General features: G+C 39.0%; 2 protein-coding genes across 5 annotated transcripts in view; one reads left to right on the forward strand and one right to left on the reverse strand.

Annotated features, from left to right (window-relative positions):
- leng8 (leukocyte receptor cluster (LRC) member 8) overlaps positions 1–12,179 on the forward strand; it is a 12,420-nt gene extending 241 nt beyond the window's left edge. Inside the window, exons 1-15 of the mRNA XM_081597638.1 lie at positions 1–95; positions 1,671–1,794; positions 2,593–2,727; positions 4,626–4,703; positions 4,929–5,346; positions 5,458–5,629; positions 5,698–5,868; positions 6,055–6,303; positions 6,391–6,549; positions 7,041–7,335; positions 7,734–7,835; positions 7,939–8,007; positions 8,098–8,227; positions 8,312–8,519; positions 8,728–12,179. The exon at positions 1–95 is cut by the window's left edge and continues 241 nt beyond it. Of these exons, the coding sequence (XP_081453764.1) occupies positions 55–95; positions 1,671–1,794; positions 2,593–2,727; positions 4,626–4,703; positions 4,929–5,346; positions 5,458–5,629; positions 5,698–5,868; positions 6,055–6,303; positions 6,391–6,549; positions 7,041–7,335; positions 7,734–7,835; positions 7,939–8,007; positions 8,098–8,227; positions 8,312–8,519; positions 8,728–8,890 (2,514 nt within the window). The 5' untranslated portion in view covers positions 1–54 and the 3' untranslated portion in view covers positions 8,891–12,179. The remainder of the gene's footprint in view (positions 96–1,670; positions 1,795–2,592; positions 2,728–4,625; positions 4,704–4,928; positions 5,347–5,457; positions 5,630–5,697; positions 5,869–6,054; positions 6,304–6,390; positions 6,550–7,040; positions 7,336–7,733; positions 7,836–7,938; positions 8,008–8,097; positions 8,228–8,311; positions 8,520–8,727) is intronic.
- A 1,481-nt stretch (positions 12,180–13,660) lies between these two features.
- Positions 13,661–26,991, reverse strand: rbfox1l (RNA binding fox-1 homolog 1, like). Of its 4 annotated transcripts, none has more exons than XM_081597639.1 (12): positions 26,611–26,991; positions 22,470–22,700; positions 18,182–18,361; positions 17,645–17,695; positions 17,471–17,563; positions 17,313–17,382; positions 16,650–16,709; positions 16,425–16,560; positions 15,813–15,852; positions 15,665–15,732; positions 14,553–14,634; positions 13,661–14,471 (listed from the first exon to the last, which is right to left on the reverse strand). In XM_081597639.1, exons 1-12 carry the CDS (start codon positions 26,695–26,697, stop codon positions 14,427–14,429), a joined length of 1,143 nt encoding a protein of 380 aa, XP_081453765.1. In that variant the 5' UTR covers positions 26,698–26,991; the 3' UTR covers positions 13,661–14,426. The 4 variants fall into 4 exon arrangements, with proteins under 4 accessions (XP_081453765.1, XP_008429794.1, XP_081453767.1 ...); XM_008431572.2 differs by having other exon boundaries at positions 17,645–17,698; positions 26,611–26,990; XM_081597641.1 differs by lacking the exon at positions 26,611–26,991 and adding an exon at positions 23,645–23,733 and having other exon boundaries at positions 17,645–17,698.
- Between the last annotated feature and the right edge of the window lie 122 nt (positions 26,992–27,113).

A 27,113-nucleotide genomic window follows, 5' to 3' on the forward strand; every position in this document is an offset into this window, starting at 1 on the left:
TTAGCCTAGGTTTTCTGGTTAGCTCTTTGAAGCTAACGGGTAATTTGTAGTGAAATGGCGGCCAACACGGCTCAAGCGACCGCTGCAACCAACTGGTAGGTCACACTCTTAAAGCGAGAATGTTCATTTAGTTCAAGTAAATGTCGTTTGATGAATATATATCATGTCCTTAATTTGTTTCGTTTTATTTCATTACCGGTAATGGCATTAGGTTTATGCCCCGCTTACAGGAAATTTGCGGGGTTGTGTGTAGGCCGTTGACACGGCTAACGGAAGCGAAATAACTGTAGCTCTAGCTACAGTTATTTCGCTAAAATGTAACTTAAAAAATGCAATTCATTAAACGTTCTGTTTCTGACGGTGTGATAATAGGTCAAACATATTATGCTGGGTTAGTAACGGAGAAACTCGATGCTTGTCCATGTTTTTATAAATGAAAAGTTTGATACATCCCCAACAAAAATATGAAAATAAAAACGTATTTTTTGTTTCCATAAATTCTAGGGTGTTGCATTTCTCGAAAAATGAGATGACAACAACTAGAAAGCAGGAGTGTACGGCAATCTAGTCCACATTTGAAGAGATTAAATATCGTAGCTTTTGAGCTGGGCCAGTCCTAATTTGTTGCATACTGAAATTACCTTTTATTGAACTCTCATTAATTTAGTGTAGAATAATCTGGTCCAGGTTTAAGGTGTCTAATTTTTATATTAAAGCAGATTAAAAACGCTCAAGGCAGTGAAAATCTTGCCCTTTAACAGTTTCCTGAATCTGGATGTTAGATTCCCAAGCCAAAGTGTCAAACGACTTGTTCAAAAATGTAATTTTGATTACTGTAGAGCAAGATGCCAATGAAAAATAAAATGTCAAAGAAGTCTCCCTTGTGCTTGCATAAAACAGTGTATGTTGCTAACCGGAGTTGAGGGAAAACACATAATTGGATTAGGACGTGTTTAAGATATGAACAGGAATTGCATACCCAGTAGCCTGATTTGTTTCATAAAATGCAGCTGCAGTCATTAATAGTTGTATACCTACAGGAACCTGCTGAAAGTTCATTTGTATAAGTTAAAAGCTAAAATACTTGAAGAATTTCTAAAAACATTTAAGTCAAATTCACAGCTTCATCATGAACTATGTTTATTTTAGAATTAAAATTATTACTGATAGATGACGTCTTATGAATTGCCTTTAATTTTGATCTTGTTTTTTTTAAATCTTTTTTGCTATAAAATATGTATGTTGTACTTCTATGCCTTTTTATTTGTGACTCTTTTAAAAGCTGCTAGATTTCAATGGTGTATCTGAATAAAATCCATATTTTATTGATGTCAAGCTCCAGTTCTCAAGGGCCAGGTTCCTGCAATTTTAAGATTAATCTCCACATCAGCACAGCTGAATCACATGATTAAGTCATTAACAGGCCTATGCAGAACTTGAGTGGATGAGGGACATCCCAGAGTTGCAGGACACTGGCTCTCCAGAACTGGAATTATTATTCTGCTAATTTATAACTAGCTCCTGACCTGAAGTGTTTGGGTAAACCCTAATCTGTGGGGTAATTTATTGTGCTATGAAGACATTTTGAGACTTTGTTGTCCTCATCCAGTCAGTTTTTGAAAAATATCTGGCAAACTCATCCCAAGTATTTGTATCTTTGTTGATGGCAGGTCCTACGGCCCTGCTGCAGATGGCCATGTTCATGAAAATCCAGAATGGGAAAAAGCACGACAAGCACTTGCGTCAATCAACAAGACTTCTAAGAATTTACAAGATAACAGAAACGCGGCCGAGGTTTGTGCTTCATCTCTGTTGCATCTGACCTGTTTCACACTGGAGAATCTATGAACCTGTGGCTATACTGAATCTTGAGAGGCTTACTCATTGGTTGCTTTAATTTCAAACCCAGAATTGTTAGTGATGCACAGTGGCAATACTTTAAAGAGTTGCTATGATTGCAATCACTTTTTTGTTTTTTTTTATTATTTTGTTTCACATGCAAGATTTACTTTAAGGTGTTCTCCTGTATTTGGCAAGAAGTGATGTGCAATTAAGATACTCATTATCATGGAAAAAGTTAAGAATTTATATTTATTTTGACAACTATGTCCAATTAAGTCTACAAAACCCCAAAGTTCATCTTTTTTTCATTGTTGGTTCTGAAAGGGCATCATTTAATTCAATATATTTTAATATTTGATTATTGTGTACTGTTTAGCTATGCATTTTATAGTGACAATGATTGGATGGTTTTAAATACTTTTCTATTGTCTAATTTGTCAGCATTCCAAAAGAAAAAATCTAATTTAAGTCCATATTGCCCATCCTTAATGTTAAGAGACATTAAATCAAATGGTTGAATCTGTCACTGTGTAATTTAAGGCCTTTGCCACTTCTGATCAGTAAATATTGATCCACTCTTAACTGCAGTTAAGGACATTACCGCAAGCTGTTCATTAAGCTGTTCAGTATTTGTCCTTTGGGTTTTGCAAAAGCATCTTGTAGTTTACTTTCATTGATTTCTGTTCCTATTAAATGCTTGTTTATTATTGTTGTTACAAAAAGATTTTGTTGTTGTGTTGGTAATTTTAGGCAGGCCAGTTTCAGGCAGCAGTTGGTGACTCTGCTGCTCTTCAGCAGCAGCAGTACTATCCGTGGTACCAGCAAACTCAGCAGCATTATCCTGGATACACATACCCCTACAACTACTACTACCCCATGGGACCTGTGAGTACAGAGGAAATAAATTGCTCATAGTTTGTGTTTAGCAGGCTTATTTTGTACCAACAAATTGGTGTATTCTATTTTTATGTATCTATAATCAGAGTAATTGGAAACATTTTTTCTAATAGCTTGTAGTTTTGTTAAAATACTTGGCTCAATAAAATACTGAAATAGACTTTTACTATTAGTTTTATACTGTTACCAAAGTTAGCCATTTGCCTGTTAATATCTGCCAAACTCCCCAGTTTTGTGGGGAGATTGTGACATACGACTTTTAATCTTTTGACCTGATGGTGCTGATCAGTGAAAGGGGAACCAATATGTGCCTGGACACAATTATGGCACAACGGGTTGAATTAGTTTTTACCCAAAGCTGTACATCGTACAATGCTATTTTAAAAATACAGTGTCCGGCTACACTTAATTAAAAAAACTGTGCAACTAGGCCTGTCGCGATAAACAATAAATCAATTAATCGCACGATAAATTAAACCTATTAGCGGCTTCATCGTCTCTTCCGGCCTTTTTTCTTTCTGTTGATGACACTGAATGAAAAAAGGCTTAAACTCCGATGCTCTCCACTGACCCTCCCTTCCTCATTTCCTTAGTCTAATGTCCAGCGCACGCGACATGAGATGTTTGCCGATTGTCGGCCCATTTTCACAACGTGAGAGACACATTAGCCGACAGAAATCCTAGGTATAACGGTTCGATCAGGTTCGATCATGCCGTGTGGTGTCCAGCCACATGGGTAATGGCTACAAGTCCAGTTAACTAATTTTAAAATCAGGCATTAATCAATGCTTTACTAGAATATACCTGTGATGCATGTGGCTATAGAGTCAGCGTAAAGTCCTGACTGAATGAAAATCATTATAACCTATTTATGTCACGTTAATGAAGAACAGCTGAAAACTTACTGGGTTTATCAACTGCGGTAGCTATTTAGTTCTAACTCCTCCCCTGGTCATTTCTACATTCTTTGCACGAAATGTTGAATAAACATTAATGTTGTTTCCACATATCATCTCCAATGACCGCTGGACTTCGGGCACCGTGTCAGCTGTTTGGGATTCCCCTCCGTAATTTCCCCTCAGAAAGCTTGGAGGAGAATCCGCGCTTTCTGATTGGCTACCTGTTACATTCAACAGGCTGCGTTAAGCTCCAAGTCGGGGAAATCCCCTGATTTAGATCGGAGTGGCCACAGTGATCTAAATCACATTACATGATGATCGGTTACGAAATCACCAGCTACAATCTTAGATCGGCCAACGATCTAAGATTGTCATAAGGAGAAAATGGGGGCAAAAAATCGTGTAGTATGAACTATTGCATTAGGTAGTCTGATGTTCCAATCTTCTCTGTTTAAATCTAGTGATTAAATCTAGTGATTACTGAAGGACAATATAGTATACAGACTTTATAATCTGCACTGTTTTGGTTGAATGCAGTATTTATTTCCACTTTGGCTTTATGTTGTTTAGTTTTGTTTTTGGTTGTTTTGTTTATTTAGTTTATCAGTTCTAGTGTTATGTGTTCTTCTGAACATAAAGTGTATCTATCAATGGCAGGAAATTGCATGCATTATTAGTCATTTCCATTAAATCGGTGTCAAAAGGTCTTGAAACAATATTATCGTTTATCGCAATAATTTTTTAGACAATCGTCCAGCAAAATTTATCATGTCAGGCCTATGTGCAACTGTGATATTATTGTGATTGCATAACTGCATCTAGTAGCTTACCATTTATTGCACCAAACAAACTCTTCAGAATCAATAATCATGTTTTACAGCTTGATAAGATTTGATTGTTTAGTTGAAACGATATCTCTGGTCTTCAGTAAAATAACAACCAACAAAAATAAGTCAGATTTCCTGTTGTTCTTTTCTCTCTCTTAAGTATGGCGCTGCATACCCACCAAATCAGTACGGTGTACCTCAAGGAGCATATCCAGGTGCTGCAACTTCTAATGGACAGGTATAGTGTATTTTTCTTTTAAGTAAAACATTAAATTACTTTCAGATGATGAGTTGTGGTAGTGACTGGTCTGGAATCAACAAACACAAATACGTATCTTCTGACAAAGCAGTCAAGATAAGATTAAGTTAAAAACCAGTGGATTTTTCATTTGTTTTTGTTATCATTGTTGTTTGATCACTGTTATGTGGAGGTTTTCCTGATTCTACTGTTTTGTTTTCACAGCCTCCCCCTGTGCCTGGAATGGAAGACCAGACCCCAAACTACTCCCAACCACAGCCCCCTCCACCCGCCACCCCCCAGCCTCCCCAGAGCCCAACCACCTCAGAGAATCCCCCGCCCCCACCCCCCTCACCTATCCCCCCTCTCCCCAATTCCCAGTACGCCCCGCCTGCTTCGCAAAACTCTTACAGCAACAATAGCATGTCATACCCGCCCAGTGATCCCAACCAAATGCAAGTGTACAATCACTCCCAGGGCAGACCAAACTATGGCCAGAGTTTCCAGGCCCCAAACTCCTACCAGCCTTCTCAGAATAATTCCCAGCAGCAACAGCTGCAGAGTCAGTACTCACCTGGGCTGGGCCGCGGAGAGGCCAATAAAAACCAAAAACCAGGACAGCAGATCTGGCACCGCATGAAACGTGAGCTTTTCTTTTTCTCACATTACGGCTTCCCCATCGTTAGTTTTTATGTTGCTTTCTTGGAAGGAAAATGGAGATAATTGTTTGCCTTAAATGTTTTTGCTCTCACAGAGGCACCAGGAACGGCACCGGTTAAATTTAATATTTCCAAGAGGCCCTATCAGGTTCAGTGTTCCCCAGTCTCCAGTCAGGCTTTCCAACCAGGTGAGCAGCCCACCGGGTTAAATCAGGCTCCTTCCTCACCAGCTACTGCCAGCACTGCTCCCGGCGCGGCCCAGATGAGGTCAGACCTGCTTCACTCGTTCTTTTAACAACCAGTTGAATTGGTAGTGACCTTAAATTCCTCTCCAGGCCCCAGGACTGGCCCCAAGCGATGAAAGAGTATGTGCAACGCTGTTTCACTGCCTGCGAAACGGAGGAAGACAAAGATCGTACCGAGAAGGTGTTAAAGGAAGTCCTCCAGGAGCGGCTGAAGGACGGTTCCGCCTACACAATTGACTGGACCCGTGAGCCGTTACCAGAGTGAGTTCAGTTCTGGCTTTGAACACCGAGATTGTTAGTAGAGGCTAATTACTGCCAGGAAGATGTTGGTTTTATTTTCTTTTTGGTTCTGACCAGTCTTGTGAGTTAATTGCTCTCTTTAAGGAGGTGTTGTCATAGCCAAGCATCAGAGTTTTGTCTGAAGCTGGGCGTTTTTGTTTTCCACAGATTAAAGGTAAAGCAGTCTCGTTGGGAAGCTGTTCCACCCCAGAGAACATCAGATAACTCCATGATGCGTGGAGGAAGTACAATGGGGGCTGCTTCCAGGGGCAGAGGAATTGCCCACAGGTTAGGTAACTACAGGAACATTTTTTCTCAAAGGAGTCCGTCGTCTAGTTCATCGCGATCCTCCTCCCGCTCTCCTTCGCCGTCACACGGCCGACACAGAGACCGAAGCAACCAAAGACACAGGCGCAGGTAAGATTCAAGTCTTACCTGCTTTGAATACTTGAAGTGTCCTGTATGCTGATTGCTAAGATGTCTGATGTCTTCCTGCCTTTCCAGTGATTCTGGCTCCCAGTCAGACAGCAGCATGTCCAGCGACCTGCAGCCTCAGCTGTCAAGACGCGGACAGAAAGGTGGACGCGGTCGCGGTAACGACAGAGACAGGGGACGTGGAGAGAGAGGCAGAGGAAGAGGAGGAAAGGCCAATAGAGGAAGACGGTAAGATGAACATCTCTAGAATTTACTAGTCTTTGTTTTATTTATCATTCCTGTTTTTAAGTGGTGAATAAATGTGATATTTGGGGCTCTGTTTTGTAAAGCTTTACCATCTGATACCAATTTTCTCTTTAAGAGCTATAATTAGCAGCCCTTCCTACTGTGTGTTCAATAGTTGTTTAGTTATGAGCATGAATTGCTGTAACTACTGTAGGTATTTAAACCACCACTTTGACAAAACGTTTGTTAGGCACAAATTGACATCCTGTGGTAAACCTCTGCTTTTCTTTCTTCTGTAATGACATCCACACTGAAGAGTGTTGTCGTTTAGTAAAATGTAGTTGTGTGTAGAGATTATTTGTTCACTGATGGGACAAATAATGAGGTTTTAACCCGGGGCAGTCAAGCTGAAAAGCACTAGCTGGTCTCTCGGTGGATCTCTTAACTTGCTTTTGTTTTACAAAAGCTTTATATTTTAAAAACGTGTCTTTTAGGAACATGGATGATTCAAATGCAACTGTTGGAAAAAAGAGGAAAGGGGGAAGCGCTGGAATGGATTTCCATGACCCAAACAGGGAAGCTAAGAAGCAGAGCAGAGCAGCTCGTTTTCAGAAGCAGCTCCGCTCTGAGCCGCTGGTTCTCTCCATCAACTCCCTGGATCTGCCTGATGGAACCCAGGAGAGCCTCAGCTGGGAGGACTGCCCCATCGTGGGCTCATGTCAGGACATCACCAAGCCCTACCTGAGGCTCACCTGCGCCCCCGACCCTTCCACTGTCCGCCCCGTGCAGGTATGCGATTCAGAAGATGCAAACACAAATTCCCCTCTCAGGATTTACCCATAGATTGGACAGCAGTTTGTAGTTTTTAGTCTATAGTAGTTTCATTTATGTTTACTTGAAAATTGATTCCACTGAGACTAACACATTTCTACATGACTTCACATCATGTTCCAACTAGAGTTCTTTTTCTTTTTTTGTCTGACCTCGAAGAAAAGAAGTGGTACGGAGCTTTTTTTTTTCTCCCTTTTTTTTTTTTCATAAAAAGCTCCTTGCTGCATCCGGTTGTATTTCTTCTGCATCTTCGACCTGTTCTTTTAAAATAATGGATTTAAATGTTGACAATGTTTGCAGCCTTCAGGGACTAAAGATCTCACCTTTGAACCGTTTCTATTCTTGTCTTCTCTCAGGTGCTCAGGAAGTCCCTGCTGGCTGTAAAGGCCCACTGGAAAACTAACCAGGACTACGCTTATGCATGTGAGCAGATGAAGTCCATACGACAGGACCTCACGGTGCGTTCAGTTAGCCTGCTGTCATTTTAGTCTTGACAATTAAAACAGAAAAAAAAAATCAGCTACAAAAATAACAAAACTTTTGATACTTTGTCCCTGCCAGGTCCAAGGCATTCGGACTGACTTCACAGTGGAAGTGTACGAGTGTCACGCACGCATCGCCCTTGAAAAAGTCAGATTTCTTTTGTGTTTTTGTGTATGCGCTTATTTTTTTGTGATGGTGTGTTTTCTAAGCTTATCTTATTGCTGATTGGACTCTTAGGGAGATCATGAGGAGTTCAACCAGTGCCAGACTCAGCTGAAGGCCTTGTACAAGGATAATCCCTCAGAGAATATTGGCGAGTTTACAGCTTATAGACTGCTGTATTACATGTTTACTAAAAACTCTGGAGGTAAGCTTGCTTCTTTTGTGTCATAATTGGTCTAAAAAAAGGCAGCATTTTTCAGCGTTTTCATGTCGGCCACTTTCCCTCCAGATCAGATCACCGAGCTGGTGTACTTGACCCCGGCTCTGCGGGCGGATGAGTGTGTGACTTATTCTCTTGCACTCCGCGCCGCCTGGGCGCTGGGGAACTACCATCGTTTCTTTAAGCTCTACCAGGAAGCGCCACGCATGGCTTCATATCTCATTGACAAGTTTGTAGAAAGAGAGAGAAAGCTCGCTCTTCGGGCCATAGTCAAAACGTGAGTTATGCTCCAGATATCAGGGTTTTCATTAACTGTAAGCCATAATGATGGAGGTCATAAAAAATGACCACTCACCACTCAGCGAGTTTGACTTTTTAAAAAAATATATTTTTATTTGTACTCAAACTTCGCCTGAGTATTTCACACTTTCAGTTGCTTCATGTTTAGCTGACATGTCTTCCTCTCTCTTTTTCTCTGTTCACAGATTCAGACCCGACCTTCCTGTTGAATATGTGCAGAAAACTCTGGGCTTTCCATGTTTAGACTCCTGTATGGCCTTTTTAACTGGGCTAGGTGTTTCATTCGCCCCCTCAGACCCCAAAAAGATAGACTGCAAAGCCAGTACAGCCTGCTTGGCTGCTTCTTGAGGGAGGGAAAGAGGGAAGTGGTAGGGTGACCTTGTTGAGGGAGACAGAGGGATCAGCATAGATCCTTACTTTCTTTGCAAAGCCCTTCAGAGTGTAGAAGCAGACAGTAGTATCCATATAGATACTCACTAGTACACTCAGTCTTTACACATCCAATCAAGAGATTACCTTGTCTTAGAAAACAGCAGATTAATAATAAAAGAAGAAGCAAACACACTTATCGGGTTGAACAGAGGGGACAGTTTTATACGTGGGTTTAGATCATCTAAGCATTCACATCCAGATCAGGGACCCTCATGGATCCTTTCCCTCTCCCCTCACAGATTTTAGTGCTAACAGTGTTCTGTTATGTTTTTCCTTCCTCAAGTCAACAGCTTAAAGACCCGAAGATCCAAGTCTCAAACAGCTCCCCGTCAAGTCGTTCTCTGCCCTCTGGAGCCTGCAGAACCGCCCCGGTGCGGCTGGTTGCTCGCAAAGACTGTGAGAAGATGGCGGTTCTTTCTCAGGAAGAAGAGCTGGTGGTTTGTATGTTCCCGTCCGGCGTCCCGTCCGCCTGTGGCGTCGACCTGAAAGAAAAGGACTGAGGCGTGAATCGCTGCTCCTGAGCTTCTCCTCGGATGGGTTCTAACACGGCAGCGCTGCAACAAAGTCCCAGTTTGAGGAGCACTGACTTTATTTCTCATGAGCGCTCATCAAGATTAAGAAGCGGATCCGATCGACCACTGGATAAGGTTCTGCTTCCCTTGGCGTCAGGTAAAAGGTCCCGCCGGCGTCTGGAATCCAGCACGTCTCCGTTCTGCCGGACCGCAGCGACGAGGCCTTTCTGCAACCATCGGAACGTTTTAGCAGCCGTTGTTCTACAGAAACGCCGCTACGGAGAATCTGCATCCTGACAGGGTCCGCCAAGGAGAACCGACTGGTTTGTATGCTGCTCTGTGTCTGCAACGCTGGTAAGAAAGAGGAACTTCTGGAAGGAGCTGGATGGTGGCACAGCCGAGGCGTCTTCGCTCTTTGGTTTTGTTTTCTTCTTCTTTGGACAGCAGTATTGGCTTTTCTTTCATAGAATGGCAGAAGAATTATGAAATGTGTCAGGGTTCAGGGAAAATTCACAGGTAGATTTTTTTGCACAGTAAGGGTTCTAATATTTAGTAATGTCAAAAAAAACAAAAAACATTGCAGCACACATGCACTCTACTGTCTGAGAAGTGCATAACGTAGTTTGCAAAATAAGTTTTAAACAGATGTGGACAGTAATTTAAGAGTTCAATGAACGAAGTGCAGATTAGTACTTTTGCCAAACTCTCATTGTTTCTATGAAATTTGTAAAATAAAATTTTCAACTAATTAAAAAGTTTAAAAACTTGAACTGTAAATGGAAGATCTGTCTAATTGGATGTTTTTCACTTTGTCATGAAATGTTCAGCAATATTTAGGGAGCTTTATATTTATATATTTTTGCGTTTTTTACCATCCAGAATGCCAGTAGTCACCAGAACTTGCTGAGTTCTGGTGATGGAGAACTTTGAAGTTCTAATTGGGTAAATCTTTGTCTCATTATCGTGGTGAAATGGACCCCAGAACCAAACATCACATGTCTTTTGCTGCTTGTCACATTATTCTGAAGCTCGTGTCTCCTGCTCTCCTAAATGGGGAAACTTCCGCTCAGTATTATTGATTATGGAATGATCAGAGCAGACGTTAAACTCGGTGTATTAGACTTGTACTGCAGCAGGGGTAGATGCGGGCTTGTTGTACAAGCTCAATAAGAAAAATATTGTAAATATGGTCATATTTGGATTTTTGTTTGTTGTTTACTCCTGGGTAAGTTTGAGAGTTCCTTTATTTTCACAAATGATTTATGCGACTTACTTTCAGATGTGTGTGGGGTTGGTGGTGGTTGTGCTGCACGTTGTGGCGATTTTTTTTTTTTTTTTTTTTTTTTTTTTTTTACTGCAGTGGATAAGAAATCAAGATGTGTGGGAAATCAGTAACAAGTGAATGGGTCGCAATAATTTGATCGTTGTTACTACAGATATTTTTAACAATGATTTCAACTTGTGTTTTCTTTCCCCCTTCATCCACCCTCTCCTCTGCCACCCCCCTCCCCCCATCCCTCCTCCTCCTCCCGCTCCCCGTTCCCACGCACCGCCACGCCTCTCGTTCTTCAGCTCGTAGCGCTGCTGCTGCTGCTGCATTGCAGGAGCACACGGAGTGAGGAAGTGGGTGCACCTCCTCCAGACGGCTGCCGGAGAGAGTGAAGCTGTGAGCAAGTCCTGATTTGACCTGCCCACACTGCAGCCATGCAGCTGGTTGAAAACAAGGGAGCCTTTCCTATCGAAATGTATAAACATGCCCTGCTGCTGATGTGGTTCTTTGCTGCTAATCCAAATATTTAAGATGTTGGGTTTTAGTTTTAAAGATGACCTGTGAATGATCCTGTCCTGATGGTTTCTGTTTGTCCAGGTGCATTTGCTCTTGTTTGCTTAATCTGTGTACAATTATTGGTTTAATTTTCCTTTTTTTTGTTTTTTTTTTGTTTTTGTAAGATCGATAGTTAAGTTTGAAGTCTAATTGAGATCCCTCATCTAAAATGTGTCTGGACATGCAGAACGTTGATTTCTAAGTTTAGGTTTCTGAAATGTGCTCATAGGATAAGAAACGACTTTCATCTGTAACGTTTGATGTAAAGTTTCTACACAGGTTTCACTTGTGCAGATCTAAGGCTCAGTCTAAAGAGAACCCATCCCTTGATGACTAACTGAACACATTTTCATTTATTTTTTTTCTAGTCAGTCATGTTCATATTTTCGTTTTTTTTTTTTTTCTTTGCTCTTTTGTTACTGTATTCCTTCATGAACTCCTTACTTGACCCTTGGCACAAAGATCTCTTCTCCCTCTTGCTTAGTTTTTCATTTTCTTCCATTTCTTCCCAGCTGGTCCGTTTAGATTTATTTCCTTCCTCTCGTCTTTCACTCTTTTTCTCACCCCTGCATGAAACTCTCTCCTCACTGAACGTCTAACCAGTATTTCTCTCGTCATTCTTCTCCTTTTTTATGTCGAATTTGTTTGTGAGCATTTGCTGTGTGCAACTTGTCACCCTGACTAGTAAGTATTGTATGACATCTGCAGTGCTTTAATAGTTTATGTTGCAGCGCACTAACAAGCTGGAGGTTTATCTGCAAAGCCCCTCTCCCCATTTCCCCACTCCTATACAGATCTGAGAACGTTGCCGTTTTGTATATATTATGTAAATCATTTTTGAAATAATAAAAGTAAAGAATAAAGGGTATCTGGTCCATGTTTTTTTTTTTATTAAAAGATGGATGAATTTTTGGACAAGTAATGACTTAAAAAAGAAATCTACAAGGGATAAAGAATACCATAATGAGTTATTCAGAAGAGATAAATTTAATTTTGTGAAAAAAGGAAAGGTCAGCATCAAAGGTCTTCTAATGTTCAACTGTTAGGTGTAAGAAGAAATAAATATCACTAAATGAATGCAAAAAAATCAAGAAAAAGATGCTTTATGCTTAGAAAAAGGAAAATGCATAAAAGAAAACAGACCCTGGAAAAATTAATGATATCTGGTAAATTTGAGAATAAGAATAGTTAATTGGGGAGAGTTAAGAAAAGTAAAATCAAGGAAGAGAAAAAAAATGGGTCATAAAGAGGTTGTTTCAGTTTCTAAAGATTTAATTTAGTGAAACAAAATGAAAAAAGACTTGACAAAGAATCTTTGTTGTGAATTACAAAATCTGAGTTTTCACTGAACACCTGTTCTAGTGAAAACTTATTCCTCTTATCTGAGTACCACTGACTAAAACAAAAAGTCTTCATTTCTCAGTGTGTAAAAGACAAAACATGTTAAATATTGGTTTTGTACTAAATCATTGCACCTGTAATAACTCCTGCAAACCAAACAAGCCGCATTAAGATGTGTGGAGATCTTCACAGGTCTGTTAAATGCTAGAATTACATTAAATTTGCCTCATTTACTGTTAGAACAACTAAAATGATTGGAAAAACTGAAACCACTTCACACCATAGTGTGAAAACATTTTCTTACACAAGGATTTATTCTATTTTTATCTTTCCTGTCACTTAAATGATGATGGTCTGAGTAAATACTAGAAACTTTTTTTTTTTAATTTGGCAACAGTTGTTGAGTTACTCAACACTTTCTTAGGTCCATTTACTTTTTCTTACAGAATCATGTTGCCTCCTCCCCCCCATTAATACCAAATTAAATCATAATTATAAAAATCCTTTTATATTTTCTCAGGTTGTGTTTGATATTAAAAATTATTTGATCAGAACATTTCAGTCTAAGATCTGTATTTTTACGACTGCAATAGCTTCTAAATATATCTCCTACCAATTAGTTCTGTTTTACATTGTGTTTTTGTTATGATAATGTTGTCGATGTGGTTTTTCAGTTCTCATTTATTTTCTCTTTCTGCAGGTGGAGAAGCAGACTTTCATGTTGCTCCTTCTTCCTCCCCTCTATTTTTATCTTCCTCTTTCCTTTTTAACTTTTTACCCACCTCTCCTCCCTTCTTTCCAACCTCCCCCCTCCCACCCACCCCCCCTTTATTTTCCTTCTCCTTGTCTGAAAGCTACAACGCTCCACTAGTGAAAGTAAATCTGTTGGTCCTGACTGCTGGTCAGGACACATAAAAATACTAAAAAAAAAATTTAATAAAACAAAAACAACCCAGAAACAAAGTAGGAAAATGAGAGAAAGACAACCTAAAAAATGACTAGGAGGAAAAGAGAAGAAAGTCGGGTTTATTCAGAGGTAAACATCAAACATAGCAGAAAAAAAGAGTGCAACAGGAAGAAAAGACAGGCAGAAAAAGAATAATACAGGAAGCAATATAAAGAGCTGCAGCAAAGGATGAGAAAATCCCCAGAATATTAGTTCTCCTACTAAAAACCAGAAAGGTTAATGGAAAATAAAATGAATTAGTTTGGCTACATGGACAGAAAAGGTGTACAATAAACAAAAGAAAAATCTTCCAAATACTTAAACCCAACAGCTATATGAAACTAAAAATGATCGAGAGGTAGATGGTTAGGGTGAGAAGAGACTTGATTCCAGCTGCATCCAGACAAGCAGCCCTAATGGAGATTGTAACGTCGGAGCTGCGTCTCTGTCCACTCTGTCGCTGAACAAAGTGCGTTCCCACACTCAAACACACACACTCAGAAACAGGGCACCATCAAAAATAAGTCATTTAACACTGTACAAAATGTTGTTTTGTACACTTTGACCCCTGAAATGTTTTGATTTTAAAACACCACAACTAGTCTCACAGCATTTAACCCCAGCCGATGTCTGCAGAATCAGTTCACTCAAACAAACTCAGGTAAAGGCCTAATAAATTACATAAGATCCTCTTCTTCAGCAGATAAACAGGTCCTAAGGGATCCACTCTGGGATCGTCTGTGAAGGATAACGGACAATTCCAAGCTTTAAGATATTATGACCTATCCCAGTCCCAGAGTTCGTGACAGATGCAAACATCTGGGAGGCTCAGTAGGGGGTGAAGCGGTTGTATCCCCCTCGGTACAGGCTGGCCTGTCGATAGAAGCAGGGTTGGAAGGTGTAAGCAGAGGGACAGTAAATACCAGATGTTCTGCACTTCTGGACTGAGCTCACCATCGTCCCGACTCCGTATGTGGTTGTTGGTCCAACTGAGTGGTGGTAAGGGTCGGCTGCTGCGGCGTAAACCCGTCCGTATCTGGTGAGGAAGACATGAAGCAGGTCTCAGACCTCTGGGTACAATCAGAGGTTCTCAAAGGTTTTTGTTTCTGATTTTTAAAAGTGACAAACATTGGCTAACTGTATGAGTGAAAAAAACTTCTTACGAAACCTTTGATACCAGTAATATCAAGGTTTTTATTGGCAGAACATCACAGTTAATTTTCTGCAATGGCTGATGTTAGTGTTGGCGTACCTCAGAGAGCGGCATTAGGTCGTTTGCTTTGCAACTAGAACATTCAATATTTATATTTTACACCATACTTTTGTAGTCAGGTGAATGCAGATCATGCAGTTGTACAATTTATAAGCAAAAAAAGCAGCAGCAGATACTTTTAGGAAGTCTTTATTCAAATGATGAATATCTCACTTATTTCTCAGTAATGTTTTTTTTATTTAATTTCCAGAATCAGTTACATTAGAACAATATTTTAATTAGACTAAGAAATGTATGATTATGCAATAGTAAATTAAATTCAAACTATCTCTAAATCCCCGAGCTCAAAAATAATATATTTTTTAATCAAAGTAAAACCTAGTTATTCTAGTTAAAGTCATTTACTGACAGGAGAGATTTAACCGATGTTTTCACTTATAAAACTGCTGTATCGTAAATTCCTTCCTCGCTTTATACTGACCAATAAAATGATTTATTTACTTGAGAAGGTGAGAAACGTTTGCAATCTTTTCTGACTGAAAAATCTTGAAATAATTTTGTGTTTCTGTTTTTAGAACGCTGCACGAATGAGAAAACCCCAAGGGAAGCAGGAAAATGTGAACCATATGCTTTACAGGCCCACAGTGATTTTCTCAAGAACATTTGTTTGTTTCCAGATGAAATATTTGAATGTTTAAAACATCTGACAGCAATAATAAAAGTAGTTTCTCTGATTTTTAATTCCACAGAAAAGAAAAAAACAATAAAAGATTTTAAAGAAAATGAAGAGGAGTTTTACATATTTTCACATATTTGGAGTCATTAAATGCACATTTATTACAGGTCGGCCTACCCGTCACTGTAGGCTGCGGTAGCAGCAGATGCAGACTGAGCCACTCTGTATGCTGTAGGATAACCTCCCTGAAATAAAATAACATCGATACAGTGTCATACCAAGATTAACTAATTTGAAAAATGTTAATTTTAAAACAGCTCCTTACATAAACCTCTGCTCCATAGAGTCCATCCTGATATACAACCCTGGAACAAAAACAAAAAAACAACAACACTCAAACAAGAAAAAGTTAAGTAACACTTGGCTTTGCTTTATATTAAATGTGTATTGGTGAAACTATGAAGCAATAATTATGTAACTTTATTTGATTCAACTTAATGTTTACAAGTTGACTCAAGTGTTTTTCGTACTGCTGGTTTCTATCCATTTGTATCAAGATTGTAACCTTACATTGTAATATTTTTTAAAAGGATAGTGGAATTGTTTGAATTCATGTCATTTAACACTTATGCTAAGCACACAGAAAGAACTGAAAGAACAAAGTATCCAAAAAAACCCGAAAAACTAATGGGTTTATTCAACAAGTGTTTAAAAATCAATCCAATTAATTTACCAGAAAGCTGAAACTCTGATTTGGGAATCACTTTGAGAATAGGAAAGATTTGGGACTTTCCTAATAAAAAAAAAACAACAACTATAAAATATAGTTGAACTTGTGATTAGCGAGATCAGAGGTTTTCTTTTGGTGGTGCTGAAAATACAGTAACATATTAAAATTTTTTATTGGCAGAAAAGCTAAAAATGCCCAGTGTCTCACCCCGGGTAGGCGGGGACAGCAGCAGGCGTGCCGGCCGCAGAGCGAATCGTGTTGTAGACTGCACGACCCCGACCTCGCAGTGCTGATCCCCGGTATGCCAAGGTAGGAGTCGCTACAGGGTATGGAAAACTGGCAACTACAAACACAGAAATTGAGAGAAAATAAACTTCTTTCACAGTGCAAAGTACAATACATTCTCCCATTAATAGATATAAATCAGCCCACCTGTATAAAGCTCAGGTGCGTACATTGCTCCCATTACAGGGTTGATCTTCCAACCAGATGCTGAGAAGAAATAATAATAATTTAAAAAATGATAATCGTCTATACATTTAAACTGAACCCTTAATCATGGGGTAGCATGGCATAGGTCTAGTCAAAGCAGCTCTTAGTCCAGGTAGTGACCAGGATATTGTATCATATCTAAGATGTAAAACCCATTACTTTAGGCTTCTGAGAAATTGACATAATTATTTTGTTTTGGATTGAAATAACATCATAAGTTCCTGGTAAATATTAGATTTTAATCAGCTTCGTTAGTATTTTTAAAGTCTGTTACCTGGTCATGAAATTTCCCTTCAGTCACAGTAGTGTACAATTAGCTTTGTCCTTGTTTGATAACCTTTTTATTTGTTTGTAGTGTTTAATTTTATGGAAATATTCACTGATGATTAGATATTAGGTTAATAATAAATGTAATTCTTGATGGTACTAACAAATAGCTCTTGTTGATTCTTTCTAAGATATTTAACGGGAATGTTAACTTTATTCTAAATCAATTTAAATCCATGAAAAGGCAGAATTGATTTTTGATGGACAACTTGAGCATTAATAAAGCTTCAGACAGTTATAATAGCAATGAAACAAGGCTACATGCAGGTGTCTTACTTGATATTTCTCCATTCATAAGAGGTGTCTGAGGCTTCTTGGTGACTACTCTTGCAGTGGCATTATTGACCTGAGATCAGACAAAAACAGTAAGCTCAATAAAAATTTATTTCATGGGATGATCATATGGAAATCTACAAATAGTAAGAACTCCTCACCTCAATCTTCCTCCCTTCTACGATCGTCCCATTTAGCTTTTCTCTCGCTCGGTCCGCCTCCATGGCACTCTCAAAAGTCACAAATCCAAAACCCTGGACAACATCCACGTGATGTTTAAATTTATTTTGACGCCAGTTTTAACTGTGATGAAGTGGCTTTGTGTTGTCGCTCACCTTTGACCCTCTTTCATTGAAGATGATTTCTACATCAAGGATTTTGCCAAACTGCTGCAAAATTAATAATAAAGTGAAATAGTGATCCAAAACCCAGAGAAAGACTTAAAAAAAAAAATCATAGGCGACCTAAAATGCACAATTCATATTTTGCTTATTTTTATACTTTTATTTGGGTCTCAATTGCTTCTAAAAACAGCCTAAGAGCTTAAACATGTTTTTTTGGCAATAATTTAAAGTTTTTTGGTATCTGGAAAATGAGCTGTTTCAAAAACCAGCTAACTGTGGTGGTTACCTAGCAACTCCAGCCCGTCACCTAGCAACCCAAGCAAAGGTCCAGCAGCAGCTTATTTGCATTTAAAGTGACATGAGGCCTAAAACAGCTCATTCTGAACAGAGCTCAAATTAAGCAGAACATGACCAGACTAATATCTCATTTAAGAATGATTTTCTTAAATGAGATCTTAGCTTGTTCAAAGAAGCATAACAGGTCAACTTTAGAGACAACCTATAGATAAGGAAGAGTTAATGTCATACCCCAAACATCTGGCGGAGGTCGGGGTCTCTGAAGCGGAAAGGGATGTTGGAGACATGCAGGCGTTTTGGTTGGGCCTTCCCCGAGCTTTCCTCCTCTGTTCCGGTTCCCGCTCCTGCCACCGACGACACAGACACACCGAGAGCCTGGGGGTCGGAGGTCACGCTGGCCAAAGCATCCTCCTGACAGAGAAGAAGCAAAGCAGAAAGGACGAGACGAAAGGGGAAGTGATGGTACAGACGGAAACAGGAAGATACAAAGCAAAAGAGGGGAGAGGGCATGAATGAGATGAGACGGAAGAAGACAAAGAAAGCAGCGTTACTGGAAAAAGCAAAAACTTTCTGATGATCAGGTCAGCGAGTTCAGCGAGAGCTTTCAGAGAAAATCTGTGTAAAGATTACATCATGTCAGCATCACATGACATTCAGCAAATATCACGTTCATGAGCTCAAGTGATCCAAACCGTGTTTAGCGAGCATTCAGCAACCAGTGATGCCTCTCAGGCAAAAGGTAGGGCAGGGGTGTGAATTTACTAGTAAAGTGTCTGGAAATACATGCCTGCAGGAGGACAACTAAAAACACAGATTGTAGTGGTAAAGCTAACCTTCACTTCAGACTGTATGCAGTTGTACAACATAAGTAAGTACCCAGATGTGCAACATGACTCAAATATCACCTTTTAAATCTGCAAATGTAAAAAATTTTATTTTTTAAAGTTGAATAATTTCTTCCTTTGCTGATCTGATTAGTGGGGGCTGACTTGGACAGACTACTAAACAACTAAAACCATTTTCAGTTTCTGCCATTCTTAAAATATAAAATACATCTTTATTTGGCTTGGTGAACCATGATATAAACATGAAAAGCATATATTTTAAAAACAGGTGCATGTTCCTGGGGTTAATTTTTAAGCAATGTTCATGCAGTTAGAAAAAAAATCAGCTGCAGTTGTATTTGCTTTGTTTAGTTGTGCATTTGTACTATTCAGTAGTTCTTCTGACTTACAGTGCCTTGCCAAAGTGTTTTGTCTTGTTAGAAATGGAAACGTTAATCTATCTTACTAGGATTTTATACAACAGATCAACATAAATACTAAATAATTGTGAAGTAAAAGCCATACATGATTTTATTACTTTTATTTGTTACTTTGTCTACAAATGTTATTTTAATTTGAAAAAATGTGTCAGGAATTTGTATTCAAATCCCCCGAGTCAATAATTTACATTACATAATTTACGAAAAAGATAAATAATCTTTTTGTGTTCTGTTTTTACCAGTTTTGTCTAGTCTAGAAACTAAAAATGTTGTCCATATTTTTTAATAAAACATCTCAAGCTCAGTCAGGTTACAGGAAGGATCTGTGAATGCTGATAATAAAGTATTGCCACAGACTTTCAGTAAGATTTACTTATGGACTTTAACTAGGCCATTTTAACACATGAATGTTCTTTGATCATTCACTCATAGCTCTAGGTTTGTTCTCCTACTGACTCAGATTAAATTAGACACAGTGAGACAGCGTACCCAGGGGTGTCAAGCTCAGTTTCATTTTGGGCCGTATCAAAAATCTGAATGTTCTTAAAGGGCCGGTTGTGCCAGAATATACTGATAAAACCAATTAAACTGTTAAGATGCCAATAAATAGGATTTTTGTGACTGTTTTTGATGCTCTTAGTATGATGCTCAGATTTTGTGATGTTAATTTAGAAATATTTGTAAGAAATTATTATGATATTAGCACTAACATATGATGTTGAATGTGACTGTTTATTACTGGTTATATAAATCACTGTCTGTAACTTGACACCACATAAGGCTGAGGCAGCAGTCAGTTAAACCCAACGTTTTTGATCAATTTTGGGAAACATTTGCAGTAAAATGTGGGGATCTGTTGATTTTGTGTGAATTTTGGGGATTTGTGAAAAACCGGAAGGACATATTGATGTAATTTGAAGTCTGGAGGGCCACATAAAAAGCTACGGCGGGCTAGATTTGGTACCCGGGCCTTGAGTTTGACACGTGTGGCGTACACTATTTAGGTCCACTACTGGAGACAATTCACTACACTGGATCTTATTTAAAGGTTTTGGTGTAAAATCACTGAATACAAATGCCTGCCACACTTTCAGGTCTTAATTGTAAAAAACTTCAAAACCATGTGTCTTTTTCTTTTCATTTCACTTCACAATTATGCAGCAAAATGTGACAAAGTGGAAAAGTTTGTGAACACTTTAACAAGACACTCTATTTATTTTTGATTAACAGTAAAAGTTATCAGTTGTAAAAAATTAATAAAAATAAAACTTCATTATTGGATTTTCAAGTGATGCAACACAAAAGTGTTCTCACCTCTGTTGCACAAGTTGCACTTCCTACCCGATCTGTGTGGCCTGCATGTATAAACTGCCTCATGCAGAACATTTCAGAGAGTAATGTGCCAAAACCAAAACATTCATGGTCTCACAATGCACCACAATGCTGGAGGGTGCGCTCATGTGCACTGGGTGCAGGATCATCACTCATTGCAAGAAAAGTGTTAAAACTACTGAAAATAAAAGTCCAAGAAGGATCTTAAAAATACAAAAGTTTAATCATAGCTGCAAAAGGATGGGCATAGAAGAAGGAAAAGAAAGCATGAAAATACAAGAAGGAATTGAAGATTTGAGAATTAGCATTCTAGTACCAAGAGGCAGGTAAGGAGAGAAGAGGCCTCAGTGCAGCAGTGAAAGACAGAATTAAACCAGAGGGAACAAGGCAAAGATGGTGCGCAGGAAGCTTAAAATGAGGAGGACGATGATGAGAAGAAGGCAAAGGGGGGATCAGAACCGAGAGGTCAGTTTCAGGTCATGGTGCTGCTTTTCTGCCAAGTGTTAAATGTAAAACGTCAAGGGGCATCATTAATAAGATGGTGGGAGGGAAAAGGTTCAGGGATACATTCACCCAGGGAGGCATAACACAGGCTCACAGTACTGGCTTTCTGTGACTAACTGCAGCAGACAGCATCACATCCACCCTCAAACACACACCCACACACAGGCCGGGGCAGGAGGGAAGCCGGGGGGAGCCGGGTGGTGGTGTCACGTCACGATGCAGATTTGTGTTGTCTGGACCTGAGCGATATTTCAGAGCGGGGAGAGGGAGGAGGGGTTCTCATCTGGTCAGCCTTCCCCACTTTGACCCCCTCCCTCCGAGGCGATGTCTCAACTTTCCCCCGAAATTCAGCACGGACCCAAGAATGTCAGGGGCTCTATAGCGATAAAATATATAGACGGGGGCCACAAAAAAAAACACCATTTATGAGAGGACGGAGAGACATCTGCAGCAGGACACACAGCCAAAGTGCCACACAAATCAAACTAATTAGCTCATGTTTTCATGACTGAACTGCAGTGAGGGAAGACAGCAACACTGCCTTTTCAACCCGTTTCATCATTTTCATTTATAATAAATACCCTTAGATCACTTCATCAGTCAGGGAAGTCTTTACTGTTTAAAGGATTTGAAAATCAGATTTTCTTTCCTTATGTTTTACTGCAGTCCATTAAAAAGTAGTGATTTATAAACAAGTTTCTTTCCAGATGCTAGACTTTGATGTTGTCTCTTTAAAGTACTGTATCAGACAGGCTGGGTCAGACTTTAAAAAGGGCTTACAGGTTTTTTATTTATCTTTTATGAATGTGTGTTTTTGCAGACATTTTACTTCATGTAAAACTCATAGACACACAAATCAGGTGACTTGTACTATTTTGGGATTTTTATGAATATAATCAATATTCACACATTCTAAAATTATTATATAGTTATAGTCAATACTTTTGGGAACAACATTAAACCTACCATGCATCATTTCATACCTGCTGATGCATATGATTACCTATTAATGTACTGGACTTTGCATTAGTAAAATAATTTTTCTTTAGTGGTTAGGGCACCAAAACTGGTGCAGCACAGAGGCCCACATCCTTCCAAATCCGGCCCTGCAAATTGCTCTCCAAAGCTTACATAAAAAAGTAAACAAAACAGAAAATGCTGCAATCTTGAAATGTGACCTGTTTCACTAGCAGCTAAAAAAGACACAGAGGAAACGCAAGTATTTATTTCCAACAACAAACATGCCGTCAGCTGTCCCCCAAGGGCTCCGTACAAGGACATAGCAGAGGAGGCGGGCCTCTAAATATAGAGAGGAACTTTATCTCAGAGCTCTGCTGGGACCTACATTGGATAACGAATTACTGAAGATCAGATTTTATTGGGACTTGATTCCAGTTTTTATTCACAAACCTCCCTTACCGTGTTGCTGGGGGTCAGGGTGTCAGCCCCTTCGAGCTGGGGGCCCTGATAGACCCTGAGCTGGGGGTGTTCGGGGTAGTCGGAGCTGTGCGAGCTGAAATCAAGAGTGGGCAGCCTGCTGGCAGATGTTGGTGGGCCCTGAGTCGGCGGAGGGTACGAAGGGGGCGGAGCATAAACCTGTGGGAGGGCAGGGTCTGCGCTGCCGGCCCCGGCCTCCTGGGCGGGGCCCCCCTGGAGAGAGGAGGAGAGGAATGAGTCTCTGGTCACAAAAACACCCAAAGATGTAAACAAATAAACAACCTGATGCTCTTCTTCTGCTTGTATGATGCAACAAACTGTTCAGTGACTCAAACAGAGCAGAGAAAATATGTTATAATGGCAGGCAGACGTGCAATAATGTTAAAATAACGAGCCGTTGCTCCAGATACAGTTCCCTTCATACAACAACAAAATAAGTAAGTTATGGAAACAGTGTAGAAAATCTTAAAAGGAAACTTTTACCACAAAAAGAAAATGCAAGCTACAAACTTGTTTTATTTAAAAAAAAAAAAAGAAATAAAGAGCAAGTCTGCAATGTACAATAATTTGTTTGTTTATTGTTTTTGAGACTTGTTTGAAAGAAAATCATAAAATCAATTAGTGTAAATTTCACAAAGAAAAATATTCTGCATTTTGACCATTTAGATGAGTAAACCTTCAGTTCATTTTGTCTTTCAGTTTTCATTTATTTTCTTGGTTTTGTTTTTGTTTATTTATTATTTATTCCACTTCAGTCTTTTAAAAATGTGTTTTGTATTTTAAAATGACAAATGACATTTTTATGCTTTAGTTTTAACATAAACATATCATTTGTGGAAATGGTTAATGCTTTTTCAAATAAAGTTATATTCATAAAATACACTAAAAACAGTAACAAACCTAACAACGAACAACAAATTATGCACATAACAAATTGTACAATTTTAGTAAAAAAAAATCAAAAACCTGTTTTTCACTGGCATCTCTTTTTTTACACCTCCACATAAAATATCTAAAACCCGTTGATTTGAGTTTTTTTAGTGTATGACACAAACATTCAAATCTAATCAGAAACAATGAAAGTGTCATAAACTTTTCAGTCTCAAACTTAGAAAGAAATCAAACTAGATCCTACAGTTTCAGAAGAATTGTCTTACCCTGCTTTGATGGTTCTCTCTCTGATGCATTTTACAACAACTGCTGCATGTTTTAATGCCGGCAGATCGCCGCCCACCACAGCATGACCGCCTCTCATCAGCCAATCACATCCAATCAGAGCCTCACCAGCTGCAGTCACCTGCATCTGTCAGTCACCTCCAGCCCGAAATCCCTCCTGAAGCTGCAGCACACTGTGCTAAATGCTCTGATCATCATTAACACATCAGGGGGATTCCATAAGTGTGTATTTATATTGCTTCATTGAGAATAAAATTACTGTTACAATTGATTCGATGGTTTCTACACGTTAATTAAAAATATTTTAAATAGTTTAAAATTAAAGTGTGTAAGAGTTAAAAGGAATTGCACAACTTTACTTTACTTAGTTTTTGCACACTACTTCCTTATTACTTAGCCTATAATTGTCTTACATTGAAATTAGTTTATATGAAAGATGCACGTGTGTAAAAAGCAAAATCAGAGGAAATCTATAAGACCACAAAAACTTTTTTCACTGAATGTGATCAGTGAATATGTTTATATTTGTAGTTGCTGACTCTTCAACATCATCTCTAAGGGTTTTATGACAGAATTTCAAATTATAGCGATTATCATTGAGCTAAATTGATTTCTTAACACATCTAAATGCAGAATTTCCCTCACCACTTTTACAAGCATTTCACTTTTTTATCTTTAGAAACTCTCTGTCTCTGTCTTATATCTTCTTTGCAGATATAAAACAGAGAGATTAAGCAAGATGAAAGAGTCTGTTAGATGTCACTGTCAGCCACGCTCTCCTCCTCCTTCTAACTCCCAGCCTGACTCAGTCTCAGTCGACAGATGCAAACACACAGACCTTCTCTTTTAAAAAAAAAATAATCCCCATTTGTTTGCTCTTTCTCTCCTCTCCTCCTTCAGCTGTCAGTGGGCGATCAGAGGCCGACAGCTCGGAGCCAGGTGCTCGCAGTGGCAGCTGCCACAGGATTTACACAACAAGGCCACTCAGACTGCAGATGTAGGCATTTCAGAGGCCCTCAAGAACAAGTCTTACAGCGACACACAGCTTGTTTGGGGAAAATGGATACCTACTGCTCCATCTGTGTTGTGCATTCTGGTTTTTAGATTAAAAAGCTATAAATGTGGCTCTGAAAGAGAAAGGCAAAGGAAATGGAGAGAAGGGAGAAGACAAAGAGAGGCATGTGTCAGTGCTCCCTCGGTGGACTTTAAAGCGCAGCTGCTGCAACTTGAGACTCGGTGGATGTTCAGCCCAAACTGGTGCCATTAAACTAATCCTTTAACGGTGAAATTGCTCTAAGATACTTTAAGAACAGGCATTTCATTCTTTAGGCTTTTACATCAACAACATCTTAATTTTGATGTATTTTGCTGCAATCTCCCATTTATGTTTGTCAAATTATCAATTAAAGCTGCAGTAGGTAACTTTAAAAAAAAGTTCAAACCACCACAGTTTGAATGTCCACTGCTTCCAGTCGGAAACAACCAATCAGAGCCAAGAGGAGGGTCTTAGCGCTGTCAATCATGTTTGTGTACGCAAGAACCAAGGGCGTGCAGAACATTTACATTTTTCCACTGATTATTTGTCTGATATTATATTGTTAGGACATACTGACAGTTTTAACAAATATTTCAAATAAAAATTTGAGAAAATTTACTCTCGCTTTAAATGTAAATTTTATCCTTGCTGTTAAACCAAACACATGTAAAACACAGGTTTTACAACTGTCTTCAGTGTGGAAATGACACAACACAGGAAGCAGAACCTCTTCTTCTGATTGTCGGTTCAGGAGAAGAGGACTAAAAATACTGCTGGTGTGAAGCTCAGTGACAAGGTAGAGAGATACCAGAAGCATTGTGGCTGTACTGGTATGTCAGGGACACTTGCTGCTGGTATCACTCAGACCAGAAGACTAAAGATAACATACAGTGTCCCCTTAGCTAGATATATAAAAAAAGATACAGCAGAATGCTATTCCTTTATTCTCTGTCTGGATTAATTTCTAATCTTTCTCTGACAGAATAAAGCAAAAACTTTAAACTTTGAGGGTTTTGTTTGTTTGTTTGTTTGTCTTTTTTTTCTCGAACATCTAACAACTGCTTTGAATATAAAATAATTTGCTAAAACGATAAAACAGCAATTGTTACATAGTGGTCAAAACTGCCAGAAATCCAGTTTGTGTAAATTTGGACTTTCTCTTCCGAAATTAAATAAATTAATCTGTCTATTCAAGTTTTAAGTTACATAACAAAATTATTGGCAAAGAAAGAGACAAAGCTTGTCAAATTTCTTACACTGAAAATCGTCAGATGTCAACATGAGCTAGCAAATACTTCATCCCGTGACGTCATCTCACTCACTGCAGGAGTGTGATTCGGCTTCAGACTCTCATAAGACAAATGTTTTCTCTTTACTTATGCTCAGCTAGATTCATCAGAAGGTTATACTTGTTTGTATATGTTACACATGTTACTGCTCATATATTTGTTTGTGTTTGTGGTTTAAAAAAAATCACAGGATTTACAGAAGAAACAGCGCCTCCTACAGTCAGACGGTATGACGGTTTTAGGTGTCCGAAAAAAAATTCTTTCATTTCTCTTCTCTGGTGATTTTCTTTTTATTGTTTTAAAAATGAAAACAACATTAAACCAGGTTTCAATTTCCACAAAAAAACTGATTATATTTCAATTAATTACCTTGTATTTTAAGATGAAAATCAAAGAACTATTATTTTTGTTTTTCATTACTTGTTTTTGAATCAAATGACCAACACATGCATGGACCAACATTACAACTTCATGCAGCTCATTCAGAGTATTCTTACTGCAACGTTATTAATTGCTTTGCTTATTTCTGTTCTCTTAACCAAAGGTTAGTTTGAGTCATTAGGTCAAAGATCAACAAACTTCTGAATGACACTGTGAAATTGCAGAACAAATCAAGCATTACCTGAACTATGCTGGGGTAGCATGTGGTTGTCTGTGGATAGACGGGAAGTCCGTAAGGCTGGAGGATCACAGTGGGTGAGGAGAGCATAGCCCGGGAGGTGGAGGGGAAAAGGAGAAAGGAAAGTAAGGGAAAAGGAAAAGGTTTGTATGCACACAGAAGATCAGGCAACCAAACCAGAGTAAAAAAAAAAAGGAAAAAAGAGGAAAAATCCCAAACAGAAGTAGCACAAGATCCTACTGGGCTAAGACTGCACTTCACCTTACAGGTAACTAAAAAAATACAAAGATACTTCCTTAGTCAGGAAAAGAGAGGGTATGGAGCGTTGAAAGAGAAAACAAGTGTGCTTCTGTGTGTTCATCAGTTGATCATGCTGGATGACAGACAGAAACACATGCTGGGGGTCCCCTTTCAGAGCTATAAAAATAGCAATGTCCTTCTGGTTGAGTTTATCACCCTACCTTCTTCACAATTATACACCATTTGATGTAAGACGAAACATTACT

Source organism: Poecilia reticulata, chromosome 16 (assembly GCF_904066995.2).
Source record: "Poecilia reticulata chromosome 16, P_reticulata-male-v2, whole genome shotgun sequence".
NCBI classification, from domain to species: domain Eukaryota; kingdom Metazoa; phylum Chordata; class Actinopteri; order Cyprinodontiformes; family Poeciliidae; genus Poecilia; species Poecilia reticulata.

Coding starts and splice junctions, on each gene's coding strand:
- rbfox1l (XM_008431572.2), bottom strand. CDS start 26,697: ATGCTCTCCTCACCCACTGTGATCCTCCAGCCTTACGGACTTCCCGTC. Junction 17,383..17,470: donor TAGAAGGGAGGAAGATTGAG/GTGAGGAGTTCT, acceptor GTCTGATCTCAG/GTCAATAATGCCACTGCAAG. Junction 16,710..17,312: donor TATGAATGGAGAAATATCAA/GTAAGACACCTG, acceptor ATTTCTTCTCAG/CATCTGGTTGGAAGATCAAC.